This window comes from Schistocerca gregaria, chromosome 7, assembly GCF_023897955.1.
Source record: "Schistocerca gregaria isolate iqSchGreg1 chromosome 7, iqSchGreg1.2, whole genome shotgun sequence".
Taxonomy (NCBI): domain Eukaryota; kingdom Metazoa; phylum Arthropoda; class Insecta; order Orthoptera; family Acrididae; genus Schistocerca; species Schistocerca gregaria.
Window position 1 is genome coordinate 538,658,358 of NC_064926.1, and position 25,312 is coordinate 538,683,669.

A 25,312-nucleotide genomic window follows, 5' to 3' on the forward strand; every position below is an offset into this window, starting at 1 on the left:
TGGCGTGTACAGGTACACCTGATCATGCAGCTTCAACACTATACCACGGTTCATCAAGAGTACTGATTGGCGTATTGTGACGAGCCAGTTGTTCGGCCACCATTGACCAGACGTTTTCAATTTGTGAGAGATAAGGAGAACGTGCTGTCCAGGGCAGCAGTCGAACATTTTCTGTATCCAGGCTCGTACAGAACCTGCAACATGCGATCGTGCATTATCCTGCGGGGATCGAATGAAGGGTAGAGCTACGGGTCGTAATACATCTGAAATGTAACGTCCACTGTTCAAAGTGCTGTCAAAACGAATAAGAGGTGACGAGACATGTAACCAATGGCACCACACACTATCACGCCACGTGATAAGCTAGTATGGCGATGACGAATACACGCTTCCAATGTGCGTTCACCGCGATGTCGCCAAACTCGTATGCGACCATTATGATACTGTAAACAGAACCTGGATTCATCCTAAAAAAATGACGTTTTGCCATTCGTTCACCCAGGTACGTCGTTGAGTACACCATCGCAGGCGCTCCTGTCTGTGATGCAACGTCAAGGGTAACCACAGCTGAGCTGATAGTCCATGCTGCTGCAGACGTCGTCGAACTGTTCGTGCAGATGGTTGTTGTCTTGCAAACGTCCTCATCTGTTGACTCTGGGATCTAGATGTGGCTGCACGATCCGTTACAACCATGCGGATAAGATGCCTGTCATCTCGACTGCTAGTGATGCCAGGCCGTTATGATCCAGCACGACGTTCCGTATTACCCTTTGAATCCACCGATTCAATATTCTGCTAACAGTCACCGTATGTCGACCAACGCGAGCAGTAATGTGGCGACTCGATAAACCGCAATCGCGATAGGCTACAATCCGATCTTTATCACAGTCGGAAACGTGATGGTACGCATTTGTCCTCCTTACACGAGGTATCACAACAACGTTTCACCAGGCTACGCTGGTCAACTGTTGTTTGTGTATGAGAAATCGGTTGGAAACTTTCCTCATGTCAGCATGTTGTAGGTGTCGCCACCGGCGCCAACCATGCGCGAATGCTCTGAAAAGCTAATCATGTTCATATCACAGCATCTTCTTCCTGTCGGTTAAATTTCGCATCTGTACCACATCATCTTCGTGGTGTACTAATTTTTTGGTCAGTAGTGCACAATTACAATAAAATATGTAGGCCTGGCCGAAAATATCGAAACACCACAGGACACGCATGTTTGAATATAAACGCAGATGCTAGCCAAGTGTGCAAATTGCGCTGTTGTGTTTTACCACGAGCGGCACCTGTACAGTGTTCTTACTACGTTGCATGTGCCAGCCGTGGCCAGTAATGCGTTCTGTGTATTTATACGTTATGTCCGAGCTACGTGAATTCCAATGTCGACTTACAGACGGTGCTTTCGTAACCATCTTAGCCGAAGTGTTTGAGTTACAAGAGGCACCGTTTCATATCGCGTAGACGGAAAGCGGAAATCATGATCTGTTGAGTCACAACGCGGACCAAAGTAAGTGTTGTGCTATAGTGAGGGACGGTCATTGATTAAGACTGAGACGAAAACTGAAGGGACGACAGCTGCAAAAGTCACTGCCGAACTGAGCGTAACACTCGCGAGTCCTGTCAGCACCGAAACAATAAAGAGAGAGCTCCATCAACATGGAATCGATGGGAGGGCTGGAATTCCAAGACCACTCGTCAGTGATCCAAATGCGCTTAGTAGGAAAGCGTGTAGTCGAATCCATAAAACCTGGACTAGGGAGCAATTGTAGCAAGCCATTTGGCCGGATGAGTCCAGCTGCACACTGTTTCCAGCTCTATGACACAAAAGTGAAACATGACTGGGGTTAGGTGCTGATTTGGAACCCATTTCATGTTACTCCATGACCTCCTGTCAGGTCACATTACTGCCAAGGATTACGTGATTATTGTCTCTTTGTCCATCCAATGCTACAATGTGTGCTCCATAGTGGTGGTGTTCTGTTCACACGTCAAGACCACTATTCACTCACCTCGAACCGTCCAGGAGTGGTTTTATGATCACGAGATTGAACTGTCCCATCTCTACTGGCAACCACAGACACCAGATCTCTACACTACTGTGCCTTTGTGGTCTGCTTTGCAGAGAAGTGTACATGATCGCTATCTACCTTCAAAATCGTTACCTGAACTTCCCACTATTTTGCAGAAAGAGTGGTCTAAGCACTCCGTCTTCAGGCCACAAGAGAACCATCTGGACCGTCCGACCGCCGTGTCATCCTCAGCGAAGGATGTGGATAGGAGGGGCGTGTGGTCAGCACACCGCTCTTCCGCTCCTTATGATGGTTTTCTTTGACCGGCGCCGCTACTGTTCGGTCGAGTAGCTCCTCAGTTGGCATCACGAGGCTGAGTGCACCCCGAAAAATGGCAACAGCGCATGGCGGCCTTGATGGTCACCCATCCAAGTGCCGGCCACGCCCGACAGCGCTCAACTTCGGTGATCTGACGGGAAACGGTTTATCCACTGCGGCAAGGCCGTTGCCGAGAGTGGTACAAGATTCCCTTTAAATCGGTGATGCACCTTTATTTATCCAATATAAGACGACTTAAAGCTCTTTTTAACACCAATGGGTTCCTGCACCTTATTAGGCATGGTAATGTGTTGTGTGTTTCGTATTTCGACATTTTTGTCCTGCCCCTGTATATAATGTCTCAATATAGTAATAAATTGTTTGAATGAATGCTTACAGGTAGTAGGTGACTTTAGCACAATTAACAACTAATTACAATTCAGACAAATACAGCGTTTGAAAAGCCTATGTCAGAAAACAAAATTATGGTAGCAGTAAACTGTTAGGACTTTGACATCATAATTTACACTATATACATTGAAGAGCCATAGAAACTGGTGCACCTGCCTGTTATCGTGTAGGGTCCCCACGAGCACGCAGAAGTGCCGCAACCCCACGTGTCATGGACTCGACTGATGTCTGAATTAGTGTTGGAGGGAACTGACACCTTGAATCCTGCAAGGCTGTCGTTAAACCCGAAAGAGTTCGAACGAGAGAATATCTCTTCTGAACAGCACATTGCGAGGCATCCCAGATATGCGCAGTAATGTTCATGTCTGGGAAGTTTGATGGCTAGCGGAAGCGTTTAAACACAGAAGAACATTCGTGGAGCCACTCGGTACCAATTCTGGACATGTGAGGTGTCGCATTGTCCTGCTGGAATCGCCCAAGTCCATCGGAATTCGCAATGCACATCAATCGATGCAGCTGATCATACAGGATGCTAACCCACGTGTCACATGTCAAAGTCATATCTAAACGTATCAGAGGTTCCATATCACTCCAACTGCACATGCCCCACACCGTTCTACAGCCTCCACCAGCCTTAACAGACCCCTGCTGACATGCACGGTCCATGGATTCATGAGGTTGTCTCCATACTCGTACATCTTCATCCGCTCGATAGAATTTGAAGTAAGACTCGTTCGACCAGTCTTCAACAACCCAATGTCGGTGTTGACGGTACCAGGCAAGCCAAAAACTTTGTGTCGTGCATTCAAGGGTACACGAGTGGGCCTTCGGCTCTGAAAGCCCATATCGATGATGTTTCGTTGAGTGGTTCGCACGCTGACACTTGTTGATGGCCCAGCACTGAAATCTGCAGCAATTTGCGGAACGGTTGCACTTCTGTCACACTGAACGATTCTCTTCAGTCGTTGATGGTCCCGTTCTTGCAGGATCTTTTTCCGGCCCCATGACGTCGCAGATTTTATATATTCACGGTACATTCGTGAAATGGTCGTTTGGGAAAATCTCCACCTCATCGCTACGTCTGTGATGCTGTGTCCCATCGCTCGTGCGTAGACTAAAACGCCACGTTCAGACCCACTTAAATCTTCATAACCTGGCATTGCAGCAGCAGTAACTGATCCAACAACTTCGCTTGAGACTTGTCTCATAGAGGCGTTGCCGACTGGAGTGGCGTATTCTGCCTGTTTATGTATCTCGGTATTTGAATATGGATGCCTATACCAGTTTCTTTGGCGCTGCACTGTGAAATCGTACAGTCACTTTCATAATCACTAAACACTACGGCTGTGAATACCAGACTGCAGATAATGGCTATGTAGTGAGGGGAATGCTGTGCCTTTCAATCGTTTCCACCTACGTTCTGGAAGTCAATCTTTCTGTTAATTTTTTCTTAAGTTCTATCTTCCATTACGTAAGTTGCTGTGGTCTAACGCTTTTACCTGTGAACTCACGAACCGTGGCGGATTTGTTGTCAGCAGGTACCGTCAGCCTATGAATGAGTGCGTTTACCTGGCCCAAATTTAGAGGGTAAAGTGAAAAGACCATCGACATAGTCAGGTCCTCACTGAAGCAATTGTGTTAAACGTAGCTTGTTATTTCTAGAATCCGTTGCCACCTTGCCACTTTCGAGACAGCTTATCAAGATTTAAGTCAGTTTGAACGTGGCGTTATAGTCGGTGCACGAGGGATGGGACACAGCGTCTCCGAAGTAGCGATGAAGTGGGGATTTTGCCGTACGGTCATTTCACCAGTGTACCGTGAATATCAGGAATACGGTAAAGCATCAAATCTCCGACATCGCAAGAACGGAACCAATGACGACTGAAGACAACCGTTCAACGTGACAGAAATACAACCTTACGCAAATTGCTGCAGATTTAAATGCTGTGCCATCAAGAAGTGTCAGCGCGCGAACCATTCAAAGAAACATAATCGATATGGCTTTCGGAGCCAAAGGCCTACTCTTGTACCCTTGATGAGACAAAGCTTTACGCCTCGTCTGGGCCCTTCAACACCGACATTGGACTGTTGATGAATGGAAACGTGTTACCTGGTCGGAGGAGTCTCGTTTAAATTGTATCGAGCAGATGGACGTGTATGGATAGGGAGACAACTTCATGAATCCATGTACCAAACATGTTAGCAGGGGACTGTCCAAGTTGGTGGAGGCTCTGTAATGGTGTGGGGAGTATTCAGTTGAAGTGATATGAACCTCCTGATACGTCTAGATACCACTCTGACAGGTGTACGTAAGCATACTGTGTGATCAGCAGCATCCATTCATGTACATTGTGCATCTCGACGGACTTTGGCAATTCCAGTACTAATTGGTACAGAATGGCTCCAGTAACACACTTCCGCTGGCCACCAAACTCCCCAAACATTAATATTATTGAGTATATCTGGGATGTCTTGGAACGTGGTCTTCAAAAGAGATCTGCACGCCCTCGTACACTTACGGATTCACGGTGTGAATTTCCTCCAGTCAACTTCAGACATTAGCCGAGCCCATGTCACGTGTTGTTGCGGTACTTTTGCGTGCTCGTGGGCCCATACACGATATACCAGTTTCTTTGGCCTTTGAATGTAGTTTGATGGACGCTCACGCCAGGCAGACGAGTGCCCTGTGGCTCGAGGCATTGTCGTTCATGAGCAGGACAGCTGACTGGCGCCAGTGTGGTGGCGCCGGCAGCTGACGACGACAGCTAAGTGGTGACCGGCGGTCAGGCGCGGCAGCGGGACCTGTTGCTGCGGGCTTGTTACTTGTTAGCGGCCTCTGCCTCCCTGGAGGGCCATCTAGCCGAGCGGCGCCGGGGACCGCGGCTGGGGTGGCTACAATAGCCGAGCCGCCCTCTCCGCCACTCCACGTCTTGCCGCGAGTGGAGCGTTCTTACCTGCCAGCCATAACACTTACCAGTCGAGAGCGCCTGGCGTCTGTTGGTCCACCAGCTCCTTCACTGGGGGGCCCTTCCAATTGCTAACCTGCATTCACTTCTCAACGAGTACCATTGTACCTCGCCGGAAGGGTCCGGTTACATTCAGGTGGAGAGAAAAATATCAACTGCAGTGGCTATTAGCTGGCAGAGCGAACTGAAGAATGAGCCTGAGTGGCCGCACAAGAAACAGGGAGGGGAAGGAAGGCAGTTAGGAGCACCCTTCTGTATTCTGACGCGTGGAGCACTGTCACGCGATACATGTCATTGCGCTAATGTCTTCATAGCACAAGGGCTAAACGGTGACCAGAACTTTTATTTTACAGAGTGAGATTTCTGCAAAAATGTATCCATAAGTGAAAATACTGAATATTCCTTTTAGATATCGTATTCAACTGTAAGGATGTAGAGGCGCATATCACTAGGGCTAAGATAGATATTGCCTACAGAAAAATTAAAGAGACCTTTGGAGAAAAGAGAACCACTTGCATGAATATCAAGAGCTCTGATGGAAACCAAGTTCTAAGCAAAGATGGGAAAGCGGAAAGGTGGAAGGAGTATATAGAGGATCTATACAAGGGCGATGTTCTTGAGGACAATATTATAGAAATGGAAGAGAATGTAGATGAGGATGAAATAGTCGATATGATACTGCGTAAAAAGTTTGACAGAGCACTGAAAGACCTAAGTCGAAACAAGACCCCGGGAGTAGACAACCTACCATTACAACTACTGATAGCCTTGGGAGAGCCAGCCCTGACAAAACTCTACCATCTGGTGAGCAAGATGTTCGAGACAGGCGAAATACCATCAGACTTCAAGAAGAATATAATAATTCCAATCCCAAAGAAAGCAGGTGTTGACAGATGTGAAAACTAGCGAACTATCAGTTTATTAACCCACGGCTCCAAAATACTAACACGAATTCTTTACAGGCGAATGGAAAAAATGGTAGAAGCCGAACTTGGGGAAGATCAGTTTGGATTTCGCAGAAATATTGGAACACGTGAGCCAATACTGACCCTACGACTTATCTTAGAAGCTAGATTAAGGAAGGGCAAACCTACGTTTCTAGCATTTGTAGACTTAGAGAAAGCTTTTGACAATGTTGACTGGAATACTCTCTTTCAAATTCTGAAGGTGTCAGGGGTCAAATACAGGGAGCGAAAGGCTATTTACAACTTGTACAGAAACCAGATGGCAGTTATGAGAGTCGAGGGACATGAAAGGGAAGCAGTGGTTGGGAAGGGAGTGAGACAGGGTTGTAGCCTATCCCCGATGTTATCCAATCTGTATATTGAGGAAGCAGTAAAGGAAACAAAAGAAAAATTCAGAGTAGCAATTAAAATCCATGGAGAGGAAATAGAAACTTTGAGGTTCGCCGATGACATTGTAATTCTGTCAGAGACAGCAAAAAACATGGAAGAGCAGCTGAACGGAATGGACAGTGTCTTGAAAGGGGATACGAGATGAACATCAACAAAAGCTAAACGAGGATAATGGAATGTAGTCGAATGAAGTCGGTTGATGCTGAGGATATTAGATTAGGAAATGAGACACTTAAAGTAGTAAATAGTTTTGCTGTTTGGGGAGCAAAATAACTGATGATGGTAAAAGAAGAGAGGATATAAAATGTAGACTGGCAATGACAAGGAAAGTGTTACTGAAGAAGAGAAATTTGTTAACATAAAGTATCGATTTAAGTGTCAGGAAATCTTTTCTGAAAGTATTTGTATGGAGTGTAGCAATGTATGGTAGTGAAACTTGGACGATAAATAGTTTAGACAAAAAGAGAATAGAAGCTTTCGAAATGTGGTGCTGCAGAAGGTTGCTGAAGATTAGATGGGTAGGTCACATAACTAATGACGAGGTTTTGAATAAAATTGGGGAGAAGGGAAATTTGTGGCACAACTTGACTAAAAGAGGGGATCGGTTGGTAGGACATACTCTGGGGCATCAAGGGATCACCAATTTAGCATTGGAGGGCAGCGTGGAGGGTAAAAATCGTAGAGGGAGACCAAGAAATGAATACACTAAGCAGATTCAGAAGGATGTAGGTTTCTGTAGATATTGGGAGATAAAGAAGCTTGCACTGGATAGAGTAGCATGGAGAGCTGCATCAAACCAGTCTCTGGACTGAAGACCACAAGAACAACAAAAAACATTCAGCTGCTGAGCGATGCTGACTTTTGTTTGGCCCTGCATTGCTCATGTGAAGAGTGTCGTGAAACAAAACTTTGGACTGTGTGAAATAGTGAATCTAAAATAGTGAAAACTAATTCAATTAAATGTCAAAGGTAAGTTACTGGGTACTCAGCGAAAACTATTTAACTGATACTCAATACTGAAATACATTATGAAAATTGTGCGACTTGAAATGCAGTTTCTGTCTTGAAATGTTCACAAAAATAAAAACTGCGCAACTCAAAAGAAAAATAAGTTTCAGATTACTTACACTGTTCACTATAAATTAATCTGCTTAATAACCACAATACCCGAGAATTATTACTACGGGCTGTTACCTCATAAGAGTGCAAAGTGTGATCTGCCCTGGAATAAAAGCAACTTACCTCATTCTCGTCATGCTATTTCGCCTCTGTTGTACTGACGATCTCGAAAGCAAATTGAAATCAGCAAATGCAGAAGCTACAGAAAAATAATCTACTGATTACAAAATTTGTTTCTGCTTATGAGAAACAACCTGTGGTTGCGTTTAGTGTAAGGTACAATGCACACACGATAAAATACTTTAAACTTTACAAAGAATGGCGGAGGAGGGTTTTTCTTTAAAGAAGACCATTCTTGAGAAATCGAACTCCGATTATTGTCACAAAGACTATAAAACAGAAGACCACTAAGGATTAAAAAATTCTCTCATTACTAAAAAAGATGCAGACCTTTACACTAATTGCACTATTTGTGACGTAATTGAAACAGACCAAATTAAAGCTAATCATGAATATTATTAGTTTTCAATTAATAGTACTGTCAAATAAACATTTGATTATTGGACTTGCATTGATTCCCTTGAAATACCCCTTCAAAACATGTGTCCATCCGTAGAATCAGTAACACATTTTTACAACCAAGTTTTCATCTACATAACTAGGTATTTCAGATAATTTCTCCCAAATGCACAAATATCAGATCTCTTTCTCTGAAAATCTAGAGTGCTCGCTGCTATGTCTCAAATAAAAGTGCCCCACCGCTGCACACCTGACAGGCGAGCAACCCAACCACCGATCAACTTTACTACAGGGTCAAGTATCGTATTCACTACTCGTACAGCGAGCTCATTTATCTTTGTCCCTGTGCAGTAAGGATGAATTATTTACAGTGGCAGAAAAGACCTGCAAACCTTATAACAGATACTATTTGCACACCGTCGCTGTGACAACACTTACTCACAGTCATGTGTCTGCATAAACCACTGGACGCTTTAATCCTGACGCTTCATATTTTTCAAAATTGTAATATAACGTGCGTTTTTTGTGAAGCTATGTCGTCTTATTCTCACCCGATGACACGTTTATTCTGACACATCACAAAAGGGGTACTTTTTGTATGCACTCTAGTTCTTCTTTGGGTAGATATTTCCGTTCCACACTATATCTTACTGTCCCCCTTTCTTCTGTTGTTGGCACACCACAGACTACTTAGCTTTCAACAGTTTGCTTGCACGTCCGTCAACATATCCTCTAGCACTGTCGCCCCCATTTCTGAGAATTCTTACCCGTCAGATCTTACTGTGAAGCTGTCTCTGGCGGCCAGATCAATGTTGCTCGTTTAGCACCACGTGTAGGGTGTGCTCGAACAACCTTCTCGTAAATGGAGATAAGGTCTCAGCTTAGTACAACAGTACGAATCATCGCTGGGCGCAAAGTCCCTCGTCTGTTAAGAAGACAAGAAGTCCTGTTGAAGGAATATTCCAAAATAATAAATAATAATAGTCTTCAATAATTTTAAAGTTCTCATCCAACCCATTCCATTCCCGGGTTATCAACAAACTGACTTCGTTCCCCAATTTCCCGCCCTCCCCCCCCCCCCTCCCCCACTTTCCTGCGAATGGCCCAGTAGTTTGCTGATAGTAATTTCACCATCGACAGCAAATGGCGTGAAACGTGGACTGCAAATTCTCCATCTCACTGAGACATCGTATTCATCCTCTCTACAAACACCCAGAGGTTTTAAAATCCACAGCACGAGTGAAAGAAAATGAATCGCATTCTAACACTACACGGAACGTGTGCATACAACATTCACAAATGGGATAAGCAGTTGTCCCCAAGCTGCGATTCTGGAACACAGAACCAGATCATCCGACACATCGAGGAGTGCAAATTGAGAGTTTATCTGGGTCATCCAGACGATTTCTTCACCACTGGATATGGAGACTCAACATTATAATCTAACGACTCTTCATTAGATTACTTTCCCGTTTCCATATATATATATGTTTTAGGGTACCGAACTTAATCGGTAGAAACGGAATCCTTATAAGATCAGTTTGACGCCCGCACAGTCTATCCATCTGTTCAGACCCCTTTTTCTCATGAACGGTTAAAAGTTTATTCCAGAATTTGAAACACGAACAGCTGCTAGCATGAGTTTCTTAGAAGTAGATACCTTAGGGGTTGCGAAGCAACTCAAATCGCTTGATACGGGCAAATCTTCAGGTCCAGATTGTATACCGATTAGGTTCCTTTCAGATTACGCTGATACAATAGCTCCCTACTTAGCACTCATATACAACCGCTCGCTCACCGATAGATCTGTACCTACAGACTGGACAATTGCACAGGTCGCACCAGTGTTTAAGAAGGGTAGTAGGAGTAATCCATCTAACTACAGACCTATATCATTGACGTCGGATTGCAGTAGGGTTTTGGAGCATATACTGTATTCAGACATTATGAATCACCTCGAAGGAAACGATCTATTGATCCGTAATCAGCATGGTTTCAGAAAACATCGCTCTTGTGCAAAGCAGCTAGCTCTTTATTCGCACGAAGTAATGGCCGCTATCGACAGGGGCTCTCAAGTTGATTCCGTATTTCTAGATTTCCAGAAAGCTTTTGACACCGTTCCTCACAAGCGACTTCTAATCAAGCTGCGGGCCTATGGGGTATCGTCTCAGTTGTGCGACTGGGTTCGCGATTTCCTGTCGGGAAGGTCACAGTTCGTAGTAATAGACGGCAAATCATCGAGTAAAACTGAAGTGTATCAGGTGTTCCCCAGGGAAGCGTCCTGGGACCTCTGCTGTTCCTGATCTATATAAATGACCTGGGTGGCAATCTGAGCAGTTCTCTCAGGTTGTTCGCAGATGATGCTGTAATTTACCGTCTAGTAAGGTCATCCGAAGACCAGTATCAGTTGCAAAGCGATTTAGAAAAGATTGCTGTATGGTGTGGCAGGTGGCAGTTGACGCTAAATAACGAAAAGTGTGAGGTGATCGACATGAGTTCCAAAATAAATCCGTTGGAATTCGATTACTCGATAAATAGTACAATTCTCAAGGCTGTCAATTCAACTAAGTACCTGGGTGTTAAAATTACGAACAACTTCAGTTGGAAAGACCACATAGATAATATTGTGGGGAAGGCGAGCCAAAGGTTACGTTTCATTGGCAGGACACTTAGAAGATACAACATGTCCACTAAAGAGACAGCTCACACTACACTCGTTCGTCCTCTGTTAGAATATTGCTGCGCTGTGTGGGATCCTAACCAGGTGGGATTGACGGAGAACATCGAAAGGGTGCAAAAAAGGGCAGCTCGTTTTGTATTATCACGTAATAGGGGAGAGAGTGTAGCAGATATGATACGCGAATTGGGATGGAAGTCATTACAGCAAAGACGTTTTTCGTCGCGGCGAGATCTTTTTACGGAGTTTCAGTTACCAACTTTCTCTTCCGAATGCGAAAATATTTTGTTGAGCCCAACCTACATAGGTAGGAATGATTATCAAAATAAAATAAGAGAAATCAGAGCTCGAACAGAAAGGTTTAGTTGTTCGTTTTTACCGCGCGCTGTTAGGGAGTGGAATGGTAGAGAGATAGTATGATTGTAGTTCGATGAACCCTCTGCCAAGCACTTAAATGTGAATTGCAGAGTAGTCATGTAGATGTAGATGTAGATGAAGTATCACGTTCAGATTAATGTCAAATAATAAGTTCTACCGTCCCTTGTCACTGTAAGAAATTTGGGCTTTTAAGTCAATGCCGTCAGAAATATACCCCTTCATGTTACATATTTTAATACTAGGAAACTCGCTCCTCGAAGGCTACAGAACTATATACGTACATACATAATTAAGTTTGTATGGAACCCTCAAAAAGCAAGTCGTATTCGCGCCTGTTCGAGTTTTTATACACTGAAGAGACACAAAAACTGGTACACCTGCCAAATATAGTGTAGGGCCCCCCGGGAGCACGCATAAGTGCCGCAACACGAAGTGGCGTGGACTCAACTAACGTCTTAAGTACTGCTGGAGGGAATTTACACGATAATCTTGCATGTCCATAAATCCATAACAGTACGATGGGGTGGAGATGTCTTCTCAACAGCACGTTGCAATCCATCCCAGATATGCTCAATAATGTTCATGTCTGGGGAGTTTCGTAGCCATCGGAAGTGTTTAAACTCAGAAGATTGTTTCTGGAGCCACTCCGTACCAATTCTGGACGTAGTAAGTGTCGCATTGTCCTCCTGAAATTTCCCTACTCCGTCGGAATGCACAATGTGATCAAACAAGATTCTTGCGTACTGTAACCTCTCAGAGTCGTAACTAGGCGTATCAGGGGTCCCATATCACTCCAACTACACACGCCACACACCATTACAGAGCCACCACCAGCTTGAACAGTCTCCTGCTGACAAGCAGCGTTCATGGATTCGTGAGGTTGTGTCATACCCGTAAACGTCCATCCGCTCGATGCAATTTGAAACAAGACCCGTTCGACCAGACAACACGATTCCAATCATCAACAGTCCAACGTCGGTGTCGATGGGCCCAGGCAAAGCGTAAGGCTTTGTGTCGTCCAGTCATCAAGGGTACACGAGTGAGCCTTCGTCTCCGAAACCCCATATCGATAGTGTTTCGTTTAATGGTTCGCACGCTGTAAGTTGTTGATGGCCCAGCATTGAAATCTGAAGCAATTTGCTGAAGGGCTGCAGTCCTGTTCTCTTCAGTCGTCGTTGGTCCCGTTCTTGCAGGATCTTTTTCCGGCAAGAAGCGATCTCGCAGATTTGATGTTTTACCTGACTCCTGATATTCACGCTACACTCGTGGAATGGTAGTACGGGAAAATCCCCACCTCATCTCTACCTCGGAAATGCTGAGTCCCATTGCTCGTGCGTCGACTATAACACCATGTTCAAACTCACTTAAATCTCGATAACCTGCCACTGTAGCAGCAGCAACCGATCCAGCAATTGCGCCAGTAACTTGTTTCTTTACGTAGGCGTTGCCGACGGCAACACTGTATTCTGCCTGTTTACGTATATCTGTATTTGAATATGCATGCCTACATCACTTTCTTTGGCGCTTCAGTGTAAAATACTGTACCGAAAAGCATGGAGACCTGCAGAGGATTGACATTGGGAGAAGAGACTGACACTTCAACCTGAACGCAAATAAATGTAATGTTTTGCGCATAAAAACGTGAAGCAGTCCACTACATTTTGATTCCACTATTCACCGCAGATCATTAGAATCAGTAAGTAAAGTAAAAAAACCTTATGAGCAACCATACGGACAAAAGTGAAGAAGAACCAGATAACGCAGATACCTGGATGAGATGCATTAGAAGAGTCGTAAGGAGAATGTTATTCAGTTATGAAAGAAGTGACTTACAAAACACTTGTTCACCTTATTCTTGAGTACAGTTCATCAGTCTGGGACACTTGACAGATTGGGGTAATGGAGGGAATAGAGAAGATACAACGAACAGCAGCGCTTTTCATCACGGAGTCGTTTAGTCGGCGGGAGATCGCTACGGAGATGCCCAACAAATTCTGGTGATGGACGCTACAAGACATGCATTATGAATTACGGAGTGTTTAGTGTTGAAAGTCGAAGAACGTACATTCCAAGAAGAGGCGGGTAAACACATTTCATCTTCCCACATACATCTTATGAAGTGACCACGACGGGAAAGTGAGGTAAACCAACACGGAAGTTTATCGACGTCCATTCTTCACATGCGCCAGTCGCGAATAGAACAGGGCAGGGGTGCAGATTGTGTAGAAGAGGTATTCTCCGCCACACACCGTAAGTTCTCCTGTGGAGCATATACTTTAACGTACATTTGATGTCTTCCACTTTCAAGTGCAATTAAGCTTCGATGTCAATAGGGACAACGGAATAAAAATTTAAATTTTCTTAGTCCCCTTCTGTTACGGCGTAAGGTCAGCGCCGGCACGCCAGTGGGGAACGACAGGGAAGAGAAGGCTGTGAGGAGAAGTCAGCCAATCGCACGCTGACCGCCCTCCCTTCCAGGAGGACAACGCGACAGCAGCGGCCCCTACGTGAAGAGGACAACAGCGCCGCCCCCGACTGCTCGCGGCCCACTTCGTCAGCTACTTGTATAGCAGCTTCAGGGTTAGCCACTTCGACAGCAGTTCAGGACAGACTTTTGTCAGTCAGACATCAGCAGTCACTGCAAAGACATTATTTCGTATGTCGCCGTTTGCTTACGGCACATCTGCATAATTGCCAAAGTTTTGTATTTGATTAATTGTAATAGAACTCAATAACACGAGTTGTTCGATTGTTTGTCTAGTGAACTGAGTAAGTTAGACTCTTATACACACCACCTTCCATTTGTATGACTTATCGAGCACACGTTACATCATCCATTGTGATGTGCACGTTAGCGTCAGCCCAGATCTGGGGCGCCAAGCATGAGGACCGCGGAAGCCATCCCGGCAGGCTGAGGAATTTCAACTAGGCCTCTGCGCTCTGTGAAGGGACGAAGCGAACCGGTTCTGCGCCTTTGTGCTGCCGATGGGTGATAAGCTAACTAAGGGACAGGCGTACCAACCACACGCGACCGCCGCCGGCCGGCCGGCTTTCAAAGGCCCGGCGGCGTCTCATCTGCGATGTTGACAGCACTGGGGGGCAGTCTACCGTTAAAAATCCCGTGCGTCGCATCGCTTAGCAACGGCCAACAAGTGTAAATGTCCGTCCGTCGCACAACACAGCCTGCGTGAGGCGTTGAAGCTAAGGCTCTCGCTGTCGTGACTAAACGTTCCGTTCTGTGAACGTTAACTGCATTTCGACAAACAGTTTTTCTGGCTTAAAAAGCTGCAGACAGCTTTGAAGAACAATGATCACCGTAGCATCACTATCATCAGCATCACCGTCGTCATGATCAGCAGCAACATCATGATCATCATCGTCATCGCCATATACTGGACATTCTCTGCGGTATATTGGCCTTCTTGAGATTTTTGCTTGCAGTTTTGTCAACAGCTATTCTCATCCGTGTTTCTCCTGTGTGTTTTGTTTTGTAAAACAGTAAAACACTGGAACAATGAATATCTGGAAGAAAAATCTCCCAAATGCGTCTCGAAATGACCACGACGAGAATAAGAGAAATTAGAGATCGCGCACAGATTCCCCTATAGTCATTCCTCCCAAGCAACATTCGCGAGTAGAATAGAGAAGTGGGAAGACGATTTTCGCACCAGAGGCATATCAACCTCCGTATCTGAGTGGACAGTGCATCTGACTGTCATACGCAGGACCGTCTTCAATTCCCTGTACTGCCAGGGATATTTCCCTTGTTGAGAGGGCTGGTAGGGGTGCAAACAACCTCGTGAAGCCACCTGATCAGCCACTCCACCGATCAGTAGCCGTCCGGTGTCCAGTAACCCGACAGCGACCGGGAGAACGGTATGCTGACAGGCGATGACATGGCGGACGGTCGGAGCCGAATGGCACAACCAGGGCCAGGTCACGGAACTTAACGATATCAGAGACATTCTCCGCCAAGTATTGCTGTAAAGGTACCTAAGGAGATTTACAAATTCTGGATGTCAGTCAGGCAAATAGATGATAGATACAGGATGGCATCAATAGTAAGCGTAAAATAAAATCATTGCGAAGAACGACTTCAGTACTTACTAAAATACACAGCCGAAAAAAAATAGTACATCTGGAGTGACGACGTCGAATTCGATCCGATGGACGCATACGCCATTTGGGGGATGGTAGATGTACTGATAATGATTTCAACGTTGACCGCCAACAGACAGCGTAATGATCACGTCGTGAATAACACTCCACGATTCGTTTGTGTCAGTGTGCCTACAAGGTATGGCGTATCAACTGCAGCCATATTAACACGACGTAAGAACACTGAACAAAAAAGATGGAACTGATACGACGTGGCCGGCCGCGGTGGCCAAGTCGTTCTAGGCGCTTCAGTCGGGAACCGCGCGACTGCTACGGTCGCAGGTTGAATCCTGCCTCGGGCATGGATGTGTGTGATGTCCTTAGGTTAGTTAGGTTTAAGTAGTTCTAAGTTCTAGTGGACCGATGACCACAGATGTTAAGTCCCATAGTGCTCAGAGCCATTTGAACCATATCTGATACGACCTGAGACCAGTGTCACGCTTTGTCAGTGTGCGATTGATTTCAAACCTGGCATGAACTAATCTTGTGTGGAGAGTGTAGTCAGCCTGGAGTCGTTTGCGTGTTTCTGATACCATGATTGAGGCCCATCGATTCTCATATCCGTGAACACAAACCAATATGGTTATATCAATATCCTCGATGCACACTCTTCACCTTTCTTTTGCACCTACATAATGAACATAGTGTGGGTACTGTTGCCCTCTAAGATGAAAAGTCTGTCACGTTCTCAGGGCCGCACACGTAGGTCCCCGGTTTAACAAGCACCCAGGCAGCCTGTGATATTTAGATTCTTCCACTAAACTTCTCATCTCATTTCCATAGAAAGTGTCTGGGTCTATACTGTCTGATCAAAAGTATTCGGACATATTCATGTAATGCAGATTTGGCCAGCAAATGCCGAGAGAGATTGACCTGCCGGTATGCAGGGAGGCAGGCAGTATTACCAGCAGAGAAGCATTTACTACTGAGTGGGTCAACCACGAGAGTTCAGCGATCGAACGAGTGCTAGTCATTGGATGACAGCTGAGTGACAGAATGCAAAAGGATATGAACACATTTTACAACGTTGTGTACTGCATACTGTTGAGGAACAGTTTTGAAATGATGGCAATGCACCCTGTCATGAAGCTCTATCTGTGAGGCAATGATGGTGGACAATAAAATTCTTTGCCTCGAGATGACTGGGTGTTTGTGTTGTCCTCATCATTTCATGATCATTCATGAAAGTGGCGAAATTGGACTGAGTGAAGGTTGGGAATTTATATGGGCTCTCATAACCTCGTAGTTGAGGGACTCACATACCAAACCATCGTCATCATCATCATCATCATCATCATCAAAAACATTCTTGAAATGCCCACCCAAAGTCCTGGCCTGATCCAATGAACCACCTTCAGGAAGAGTTAGTGACGACATTGAACCTCACCCTGCAGCCAATGTCACTAACTTCTCTGCTATCGTTTCTTGAGTAATAATGGACTGCCATTCGTTCGTAGACATTAAGACGTCTCACTGATAGTGCTGCAGTGGAGTTCAAGGCGACATAAAGGTGGACACACCCCATATTAACGTCCACTAATAGGTGTCCAGGTACTTTTAATCACAGAATGTAGGTAAGTACAGTAAATGTGTTGACGCAAGCTGCCGCTGCCTCGTAGTGACTGCTCCTCTCCTGCCACAGCTCCTCCTCAATGTTGAAGCCAGTAACAGGTGGTTGCTCCTGACCAGCCACTTCCCCACGGTTGATCCTGACCATCAACAGCTATGTAACATTGTGATAGCCAGTAGCTGATGGCTGTTCCTCACGAGCCACAGTCCCCTCCCGAATGTGGCAGCCAGCAACTACAGCGACATTCCAGTGTTGTTGCCAGCAGGGGGTGGTTGTCCCTCACCAGACACAGCCCCATCCTAGCTTGATACCTATTAGCTGTGGTGACAAGTATGTGGTAGTGGCTCCTCGCTATCTGGAACCTCGTCCCAATATGGTGGCCAGTTCTGGTAGTTTCTCCTCAGTGGCCAGTCTCCTCTCCAGTGTGTTGCAGTAGCTGGCAGTTCTTCCTCACCAGTTCAAGGCGACATAAAGGTGGACACACCCCATAGTAACGTCCACTAATAGGTGTCCAGGTACTTTTGATCACAGAATGTAGGTAAATACAGTAAATGTGTTGACGCAAGCTGCCGCTGCCTCGTAGTGACTGCTCCTCTCCTGCGACAGCCCCTCCCATGTGGTAGCCAGTATGTGGTGGTTGCTTCTCACCAGCCACATCCCCTTCCCGCGTGGAAGCCAGTGTATGGTGGTTGCTCGTTACCAGCCACAGCCCCCTCCCATCGTGATAACCAGTAGCTGGTGGTTGCATTTCGCCAGTCACAACCTCGTACCACCGTTGTAGCCAGTAGCTGTCAGCTGCAGCCGCACACCAGTGTGGTGGCCAGTAGCTGGCGGCTGCGCCTCAGCAGACACAGTGTGGTGGGCAGTAGCGAGCGCCGGCCGTGTGTTGCAGGGCACAGCGGCGTCAACCAGCTGGGCGGCGTGTTCGTGGGCGGCCGGCCGCTGCCGGACTCGACGCGCCAGAAGATCGTCGAGCTGGCGCACTCGGGCGCGCGGCCCTGCGACATCTCGCGCATCCTGCAGGTCTCCAACGGCTGCGTCTCCAAGATCCTCGGCAGGTAACGCTCGCCTTACCTCGCCTCACTTTCCTCTCCTCTTGTCTTTTCTCTGATTGATGGGGCCTGTTACAGTACTTCTTACAGATAACTACACTAGTGGCCATTAAAATTGCCACACCACGAAGATGACGTGCTACAGACGCGAAACTTAACAGACAGGAAGATGATGCTGTGATATGCAAATGATAAGCTTTTCAGAGCAATCACACAAGGCTGACGCCGGTGGCGACACCTACAACGTGCTGGCATGAGGAAAGTTTCCAACTGATTTCTCATACACCAACAGCAGTTGACCGGCGTTGCCTGGTGAAACGTTGTTGTGATGCCTCGTGTAAGGAGGAGAAATACGTACCATCACGTTTCCGACTTTGATAAACGTCGGAATGTAGCCTATCGCGATGGCGGTTTATCGTGTCGCGACATTGCTGCTCGCTTTCGTCGAGATCCAATGACTGTTAGCAGAATATGGAATCGTTGGGTTCAGGAGGGTAATACGGAACGCCGTGCTGGATCACAACGGCGTTGTATCACTAGCAGTCGAGATGACAGGCATCTTATCCGCATGCCTGTAACGAATCGTGCAGCCACGATCCCTGTCAACAGATGGGGACGTTTGCAAGACAACAACCATCTGCACGAACAGTTAGACGACGTTTGCAGCAGCACGGACTATCAGATCGTAGACCGTGGCTGCGGTCACCCTTGACGCTGCATCATTGAAAGCAGCGCCTGCGACGATGTACTCAACGACGAACCTGGGTGCGCGAATGGCAAAACGTCATTTTTTTTCGGATGAATCTAGGTTCTATTTGCAGCATCATGATGGTCGCATCCGTGTTTGGCGACATCGCGGTGAACGCACATTGGAAGCGTGTATTCGTCATCGCCATACTGGCGTATCACCCGGCGTGATGGTATGGGGCGCCATTGGTTACACGTCTCGGTCACCTCTTGTTCGCATTGATGGCACTTTGAACAGTGAACGTTAAGTTTCAGATGTGTTACGACCCGTGGCTCTACCCTTCATTCGATCCCTGCGAAACCGTACCTTTCAGCAGGATAATGCACGATCGCATGTTGCCGGTCATGTACGGGCCTTTCTGGATACAGAAAATGTTCGACCGCTGCCCTGGTCAGCACATTCTCCAGATCTCTTACGAATTGAAAACGTCTGTTCAGTGGTGGCCGACAACTTGCTCGTCACAATACACCAGTCACTACTCTTGATGAACTGTGGTATCGTGCCGAAGCTGCATGGTCAGCTGTACCTGTACACGCCATCAAAGCTCTGATTCAATGCCCAGCCGTATCAAGGCCGTTATTACGGCCAGAGGTGGTTGTTCTGGGTACTGATTTCTTAGGGTCTATGCACCCAATTTGCGTGAAATTGTAATCACATGTCAGTTCTAGTATAATATATTTGTCCAGTGAAAACCCGTTTATCTACTGTATTTCTTCTTGGTGTAGCATTTAATGGCCAATAGTGTACACTTTTTTTAATACTGAATCAGATGGTTTCGAAAGTTTTACCTGTGTATTTTACATACACCCAAACCTCCGGATGTCAGGCATTCAGATCGGTATCAAACGTTGTGTGTCTCAAAGACTTAACCACAACTCCGCTGTAGTTCGTATGCAACAGAATGCTAGCAAAAAGTTAATTAAAAGTAAAACGAGATTGGCGAAGCATATAAAAATCATAACTGTGAATAACACATTTGCATAGCTTCCGTGATGAAGTACAAGCCTGCTTGGTAGTTCAGCGTGTTCAATTAGAGGGCTAGCTGGCGTCTGTAATAAAAAATAAATAAATAAAAATAAACTTAAAAAACTGGGTGAATGGATTACCGATAAACTTGAAGGGGTGTCATCGGACGTACGCTACGAACAAATGCTAAGAACAAAATGAGATTAAAAAAAAACTTGGTAGAGCGTTTGATCTCCGTCCAAAGAGTGGTGGGTTCAAACCCTCGCGACGGATTTTGTTTTACTGCATTGTGCATGAAAGTGTTAAATGCGACAACATTTTTACACATATAAAACGATGTTTGGGGTTTATAGCAATTTTCTCTTGACAGTCTGCTTTCATTTCGTTTTTTTGAAAGCAATACACATACATAGTACATGTGTAGTGCCATAGAATATACAATCAGAAGCGAAAAATAATAGTTGCATAACTCGTGTGGAAGTAATAATAATAGCAGTAGCATTAGTAGTAGTAGTAGTAGTAGTAGTAAACAAAATAATAAGGTCAATAATAATTTCAAAGCGTTAACTAACAAAGTAAAAGCAGACTTTCGAAATAACATCGCTACAAACTCTGAAAAATGTTCTCCCTTTTAAAAGATTGACACGTGAATAGTTACAAAAATTGTCATCAGTAGTGCTTGAAAGTGTGACCTTTGCTACGACCACCACATGCATTACCATATCACTCACGAGAGATTTGCAGAACAAACACTGAACAGATACCGTTTTCCTGTGCTTCGTGGATCAGGTGTTACTTTTAACTGCCGTTTATGCATGTTCTACTGCTCGGCAGCACATAGTACGAACTAAACCTGTGTGTTGCTTGATACTCTACCGACATACGTTGTATCTTTGGTACCGATCTGAGTGTCTATACCTGTTGGTTTGGGTGTTAGATGATCAGTCTCTCCACTGGATACATGCCATGGTGTAATTCGTATAACACAGGGTTTAACCTAAAGATTCTTCCGATTTCACAAGAATTTGTTGTACTTGAATTAATACAGAAAGTTATGGTGGATTTTGACTTACGCATAGGACTACAAAGGACTTCTCCTGTAGGAATTATATTATTTTACAAGGGTACATCTATTACAGACCACCTTAGTAGCTGAATGGTCAGCACAGATGACTGCCGTACGGAGAGCCGGGTTAGATTCCTGGAACTTCAATCGAATTTCTTCCCTGGTAGCATGAATGGAGCGGGGTAGACTTAGGCCTAGTGATGCCAATTGTGGGGGAGGGGGGGGGGGGGTGAGTAGCAGCGACTCCAGGTGACGAAAACTGAGAATGTGACTGGGACAGCGGGGGTGCAGACACAGTGCCCCTCCATACTGCATCCAATAACGCTGTTAGCGAAGGATGGCAGGGTGGTCGGTTGGTACCGACTGGCCCACCGGCGCCTGTGGATCGTGTTTGTATTACACCTGTTGCGACGGTCTTCAAAAAGTTAAGTTACACGTGCCTCCCAAGCTAAGACCACAGCGTAACAAGAGAGTCGCGTTGTCTAAAAGAGTACGTGTTCTGACTTTCCTGCAGACAGTTCTGTTGCTTTAACAGGTTCATCAAAGAGTGGGAGCCAAATGGCGCGACAGCTGGAGGCATACTCCTAAGCTGAAGTACGTGAGATAGTAAAATTCCTGTTGACAGAACATCTAAACTGCACACTGGTTCACTGTGAAATTCTGGCCGTGTATGGACCAAATGCAGTGTCGTCTCCAGCTGTGGTGAAATGGTGCCAACAATTTGGCAGAGGTCACGCAATCGTTGTCGATGCTGATGGGGAAAGAAGGTCATTGCCATCGACGACAAACGATAATGTTCACGGAATCGAGGAACTGATTCACATAACTTGCAAATTTTCCCACGATGAGGGCGTTCACACAGCGTTTCTCGAATGGCTCCTTAACCAATGAGAGGATTTCTGTCGTCGAGGAAATGAACGAGTGATAGGACGGACATTCCCACCATTGTTTACGGACCCGGCGACTGTTCAAAAATAATGTATTGTATCTGTGTCACTTTCATGTGTAGTGCAGCACTCAGTAAGAGTTACTGTGCCTACTATAATAATTTATAGTTTACAATCGTCGAGAATTTAAACTGGAGAAAGCACATTTTGGAACTCGTAAAACAACTTTGTTCAGCCACATTTGCATTTAGGATCATCGCAAATCTTGGAGAAACACAAATCTGTAAGTTGGAGATATTTAGCATGTTTTCATTCAATAATGTCATATGGAATAATGTTCTGGGGTAATTCATCTTTAGGAAAGAAAGTCTTCGTTCCTCAAAAACGTGCTGTAACAATATTATGTGGTGCTCACCCACGATCATTTCGCAGTCATATGTTTAAGGAGTTGGGCATTCTGACTACAGCTTTACAGTATATTTATTCCCTCATGAAATTTGTTGTAAGCAATCAATTGTTCAAAAGGAATAACTGGTAGATTAAGACTGTATGCCGGACCGAGGCTCGAACTCGGGATCTTTGCCTTTCGCAGGCAAGTGCTCTACCATCTTTTTTTTATCTCATTTTGTTCTATATTGTTCGTTGAATATGTTTGGGGCGGACGTCCGATGACACCCATTTAGGTTCTTCGTTGATCTGTTCACTCAGTTTTTTGTTACAGAGGGTAGCTAACCCTCTGACCGAACACGCTGAGCTACCGTGCCGGCTGCCTGAGCTACCCAAGCACGATTCACGCTCCGTCTGGAATGGTTGTGGGGTATTGGGTCGTTCGGGGAAGGAGACCAGACAGTGAGGTCATCGGTCTCACGCATTAGGGAAGGACGGGGAAGGATGTCAGCCGTGCCCTTTCAAAGGAACCATCCCGGCATTTGCCTGGAGCGATTTAGGGAAACCACGGAAAACCTAAATCAGGATGGCCGGACGCGGAATTGAACCGTCGTCCTCCCGAATGCGAGTCCAGTGTGCTAACCAGTGCGCCATCTCGCTCGGTGTCTGGAATGGTGAACATAGTTACAATACGTTCATTACTCCCCACTAAAGTTCTTTTTAGCACAAAAATGGGTACACAATGCTGCAACAAAAAGTTTTGAGCACTTATACAGAGACATAAACTGTGTGACAGGCAGCAAAAGAAGATTTGAAAACGAACTGACAAAGTTCCTCCTTGGCAACTCCTCCTATTCCGCAGAATAATTTCTATTGTTATAATGTGAAAAAGGTGGTGGGTAGGAAGGGTGGAGGGTAGGAACTACTAGCTCACGTCTGTACATCTCTTTTTCTAAAAAAAATTTAGAAATTTTCACCATGCAACCACGTGAACAAATTAATTTGTGAAGTGAATGTGAAATGATTCGCTCCAGATTATCACGATTTATGGTGCAAAATGATCCATGGAATGTGCACTCCTACCGGCAACCATATGAACCGGCAGCTTCCAGCTGGCGCCGAGGCAAATTTGCAATTTCGACGCTTAGGTTAAAATTCACCCCAAATTTGTGCTTCATTACGGTTGAAAATATAGCTGAGTGAAATCGCATGAATCTTTTTGAAACCCCGTGCACTTGGCGAAACTTTTGATGTCTGCATTCCTACCATTACCAGCAACATCAAGATCAGTTGAATAAACTGCTGACAATTTTTTCTCCACCGGCAACCATGTAGGCTTATATTCAGTGAGAGCACGGAATTAAAGACAAAGACTATTTCTTTAAAAAAACTGCACATCTTAACGTATTTGTGGAATCAAAAATTTGTTGATGTGTTAGCCGTGCAACATTCGGTACCCCTTTTACTTCACCCTTTTATGTTCGGTCCTGACAAATACGTAATCCATAAACAGCGCTAGACCATCGACAGCAGTAACGGTCACCAGAAAGCGAAAGTCCACGGGCGGGTCGATACCCAAATAATAGCTAAGCGGGATTTGTAACAGCTCTTGCGGCGTTCTGTCGAAGGCTAACGTGTGCCTGCATGCCTAGCTAGCTGTGTGCTGCGAGTGGTCGGGCTCGCTAGCTGTGATGCCTCCGAGACGCTGTCGATACGGTCTGTTGGAGAGGTTGTTGAACACCCTGAGCGTTGTGCCAAGCGTAGACACTTCTTGACATATTGTGCACATGGTGTCGAGGCTTCGGTGTTCAAACCTGCGCCACTCGTCAAAAATGGTTATCCTACTGCCATCCAGATCACTTGAAGACGTACTCAAGTGTCAACTGGTCCCAAGCACGCTCTGCGTCGTGTCAGCAGAAACTGCAGGCCATTCTGTTCGTTTGATATCTGCCTCCTGGAGAAAGATATTCACTAGATGGACTCGACGTACTAGGGTGTTATCGTCTTGAAAGACGAACCTACAGTCAGTTTGTTGATTGTAGGAGTGGACATTGGCGTGCAGGATCCTGCCTCAATACTACACAGCCGTTAAATTGAGTTCAACAGCGATGATAGGTGACCGACATCCAAATATGATACGGCCCCACGCATGACTTAGCCGTCAACAAGCTGGACGTATGAGGTAGTGCGTGTCTGACACGAACAGTGGTACTTGGCCGCCTCCTTGTTGGTGAAGAGAACCGGCACTACTGATCCTGTTTCCATTCCAGGTGTTCGCTTGCTCACCTTCTCCGCACACACTATGCTTCGGGTTGGTACTATTGTGCACAGTGGGCTCCTAGAGGCCAAATTATTTGTGTAGATGACGCATATCTTTCCTGAGAAACTGATTTTGAGATCTTTCGTATGCCCCAACATTTTTCTTTCCTTCCACACGTACATGCAATGTCGAATTAATTAGTTTTGTATAAGTTGGCAAAAGTTGTTCTTTCTTCAGAACGACAGATTTATTATTTACACTATTCGTCATAGTTTTTCTACGCTACGCACTCTATCTGTCCATTTCATACTTAAACTCCTTTTGTAGCACCCTGTTTCCAGTGTTTACTGTTGCGTTTTTACACAACTCGTGTTGGAATATACACCGACAGTGGATCTCTTGTGTTGCCAATTTCCATACACAAGATGATCATCATCAGGTCCTGGTTTGTGGGATACAT

At 45.6% G+C, this 25,312-nt stretch overlaps 1 protein-coding gene across 1 annotated transcript in view; it reads left to right on the forward strand.

Moving 5' to 3' along the window:
• LOC126281621 (paired box protein Pax-6-like) overlaps positions 1–25,312 on the forward strand; it is a 411,130-nt gene that overhangs the window by 169,144 nt on the left and 216,674 nt on the right. Inside the window, exon 5 of the mRNA XM_049980743.1 lies at positions 18,379–18,544. Within this exon, the coding sequence (XP_049836700.1) occupies positions 18,379–18,544 (166 nt within the window). The remainder of the gene's footprint in view (positions 1–18,378; positions 18,545–25,312) is intronic.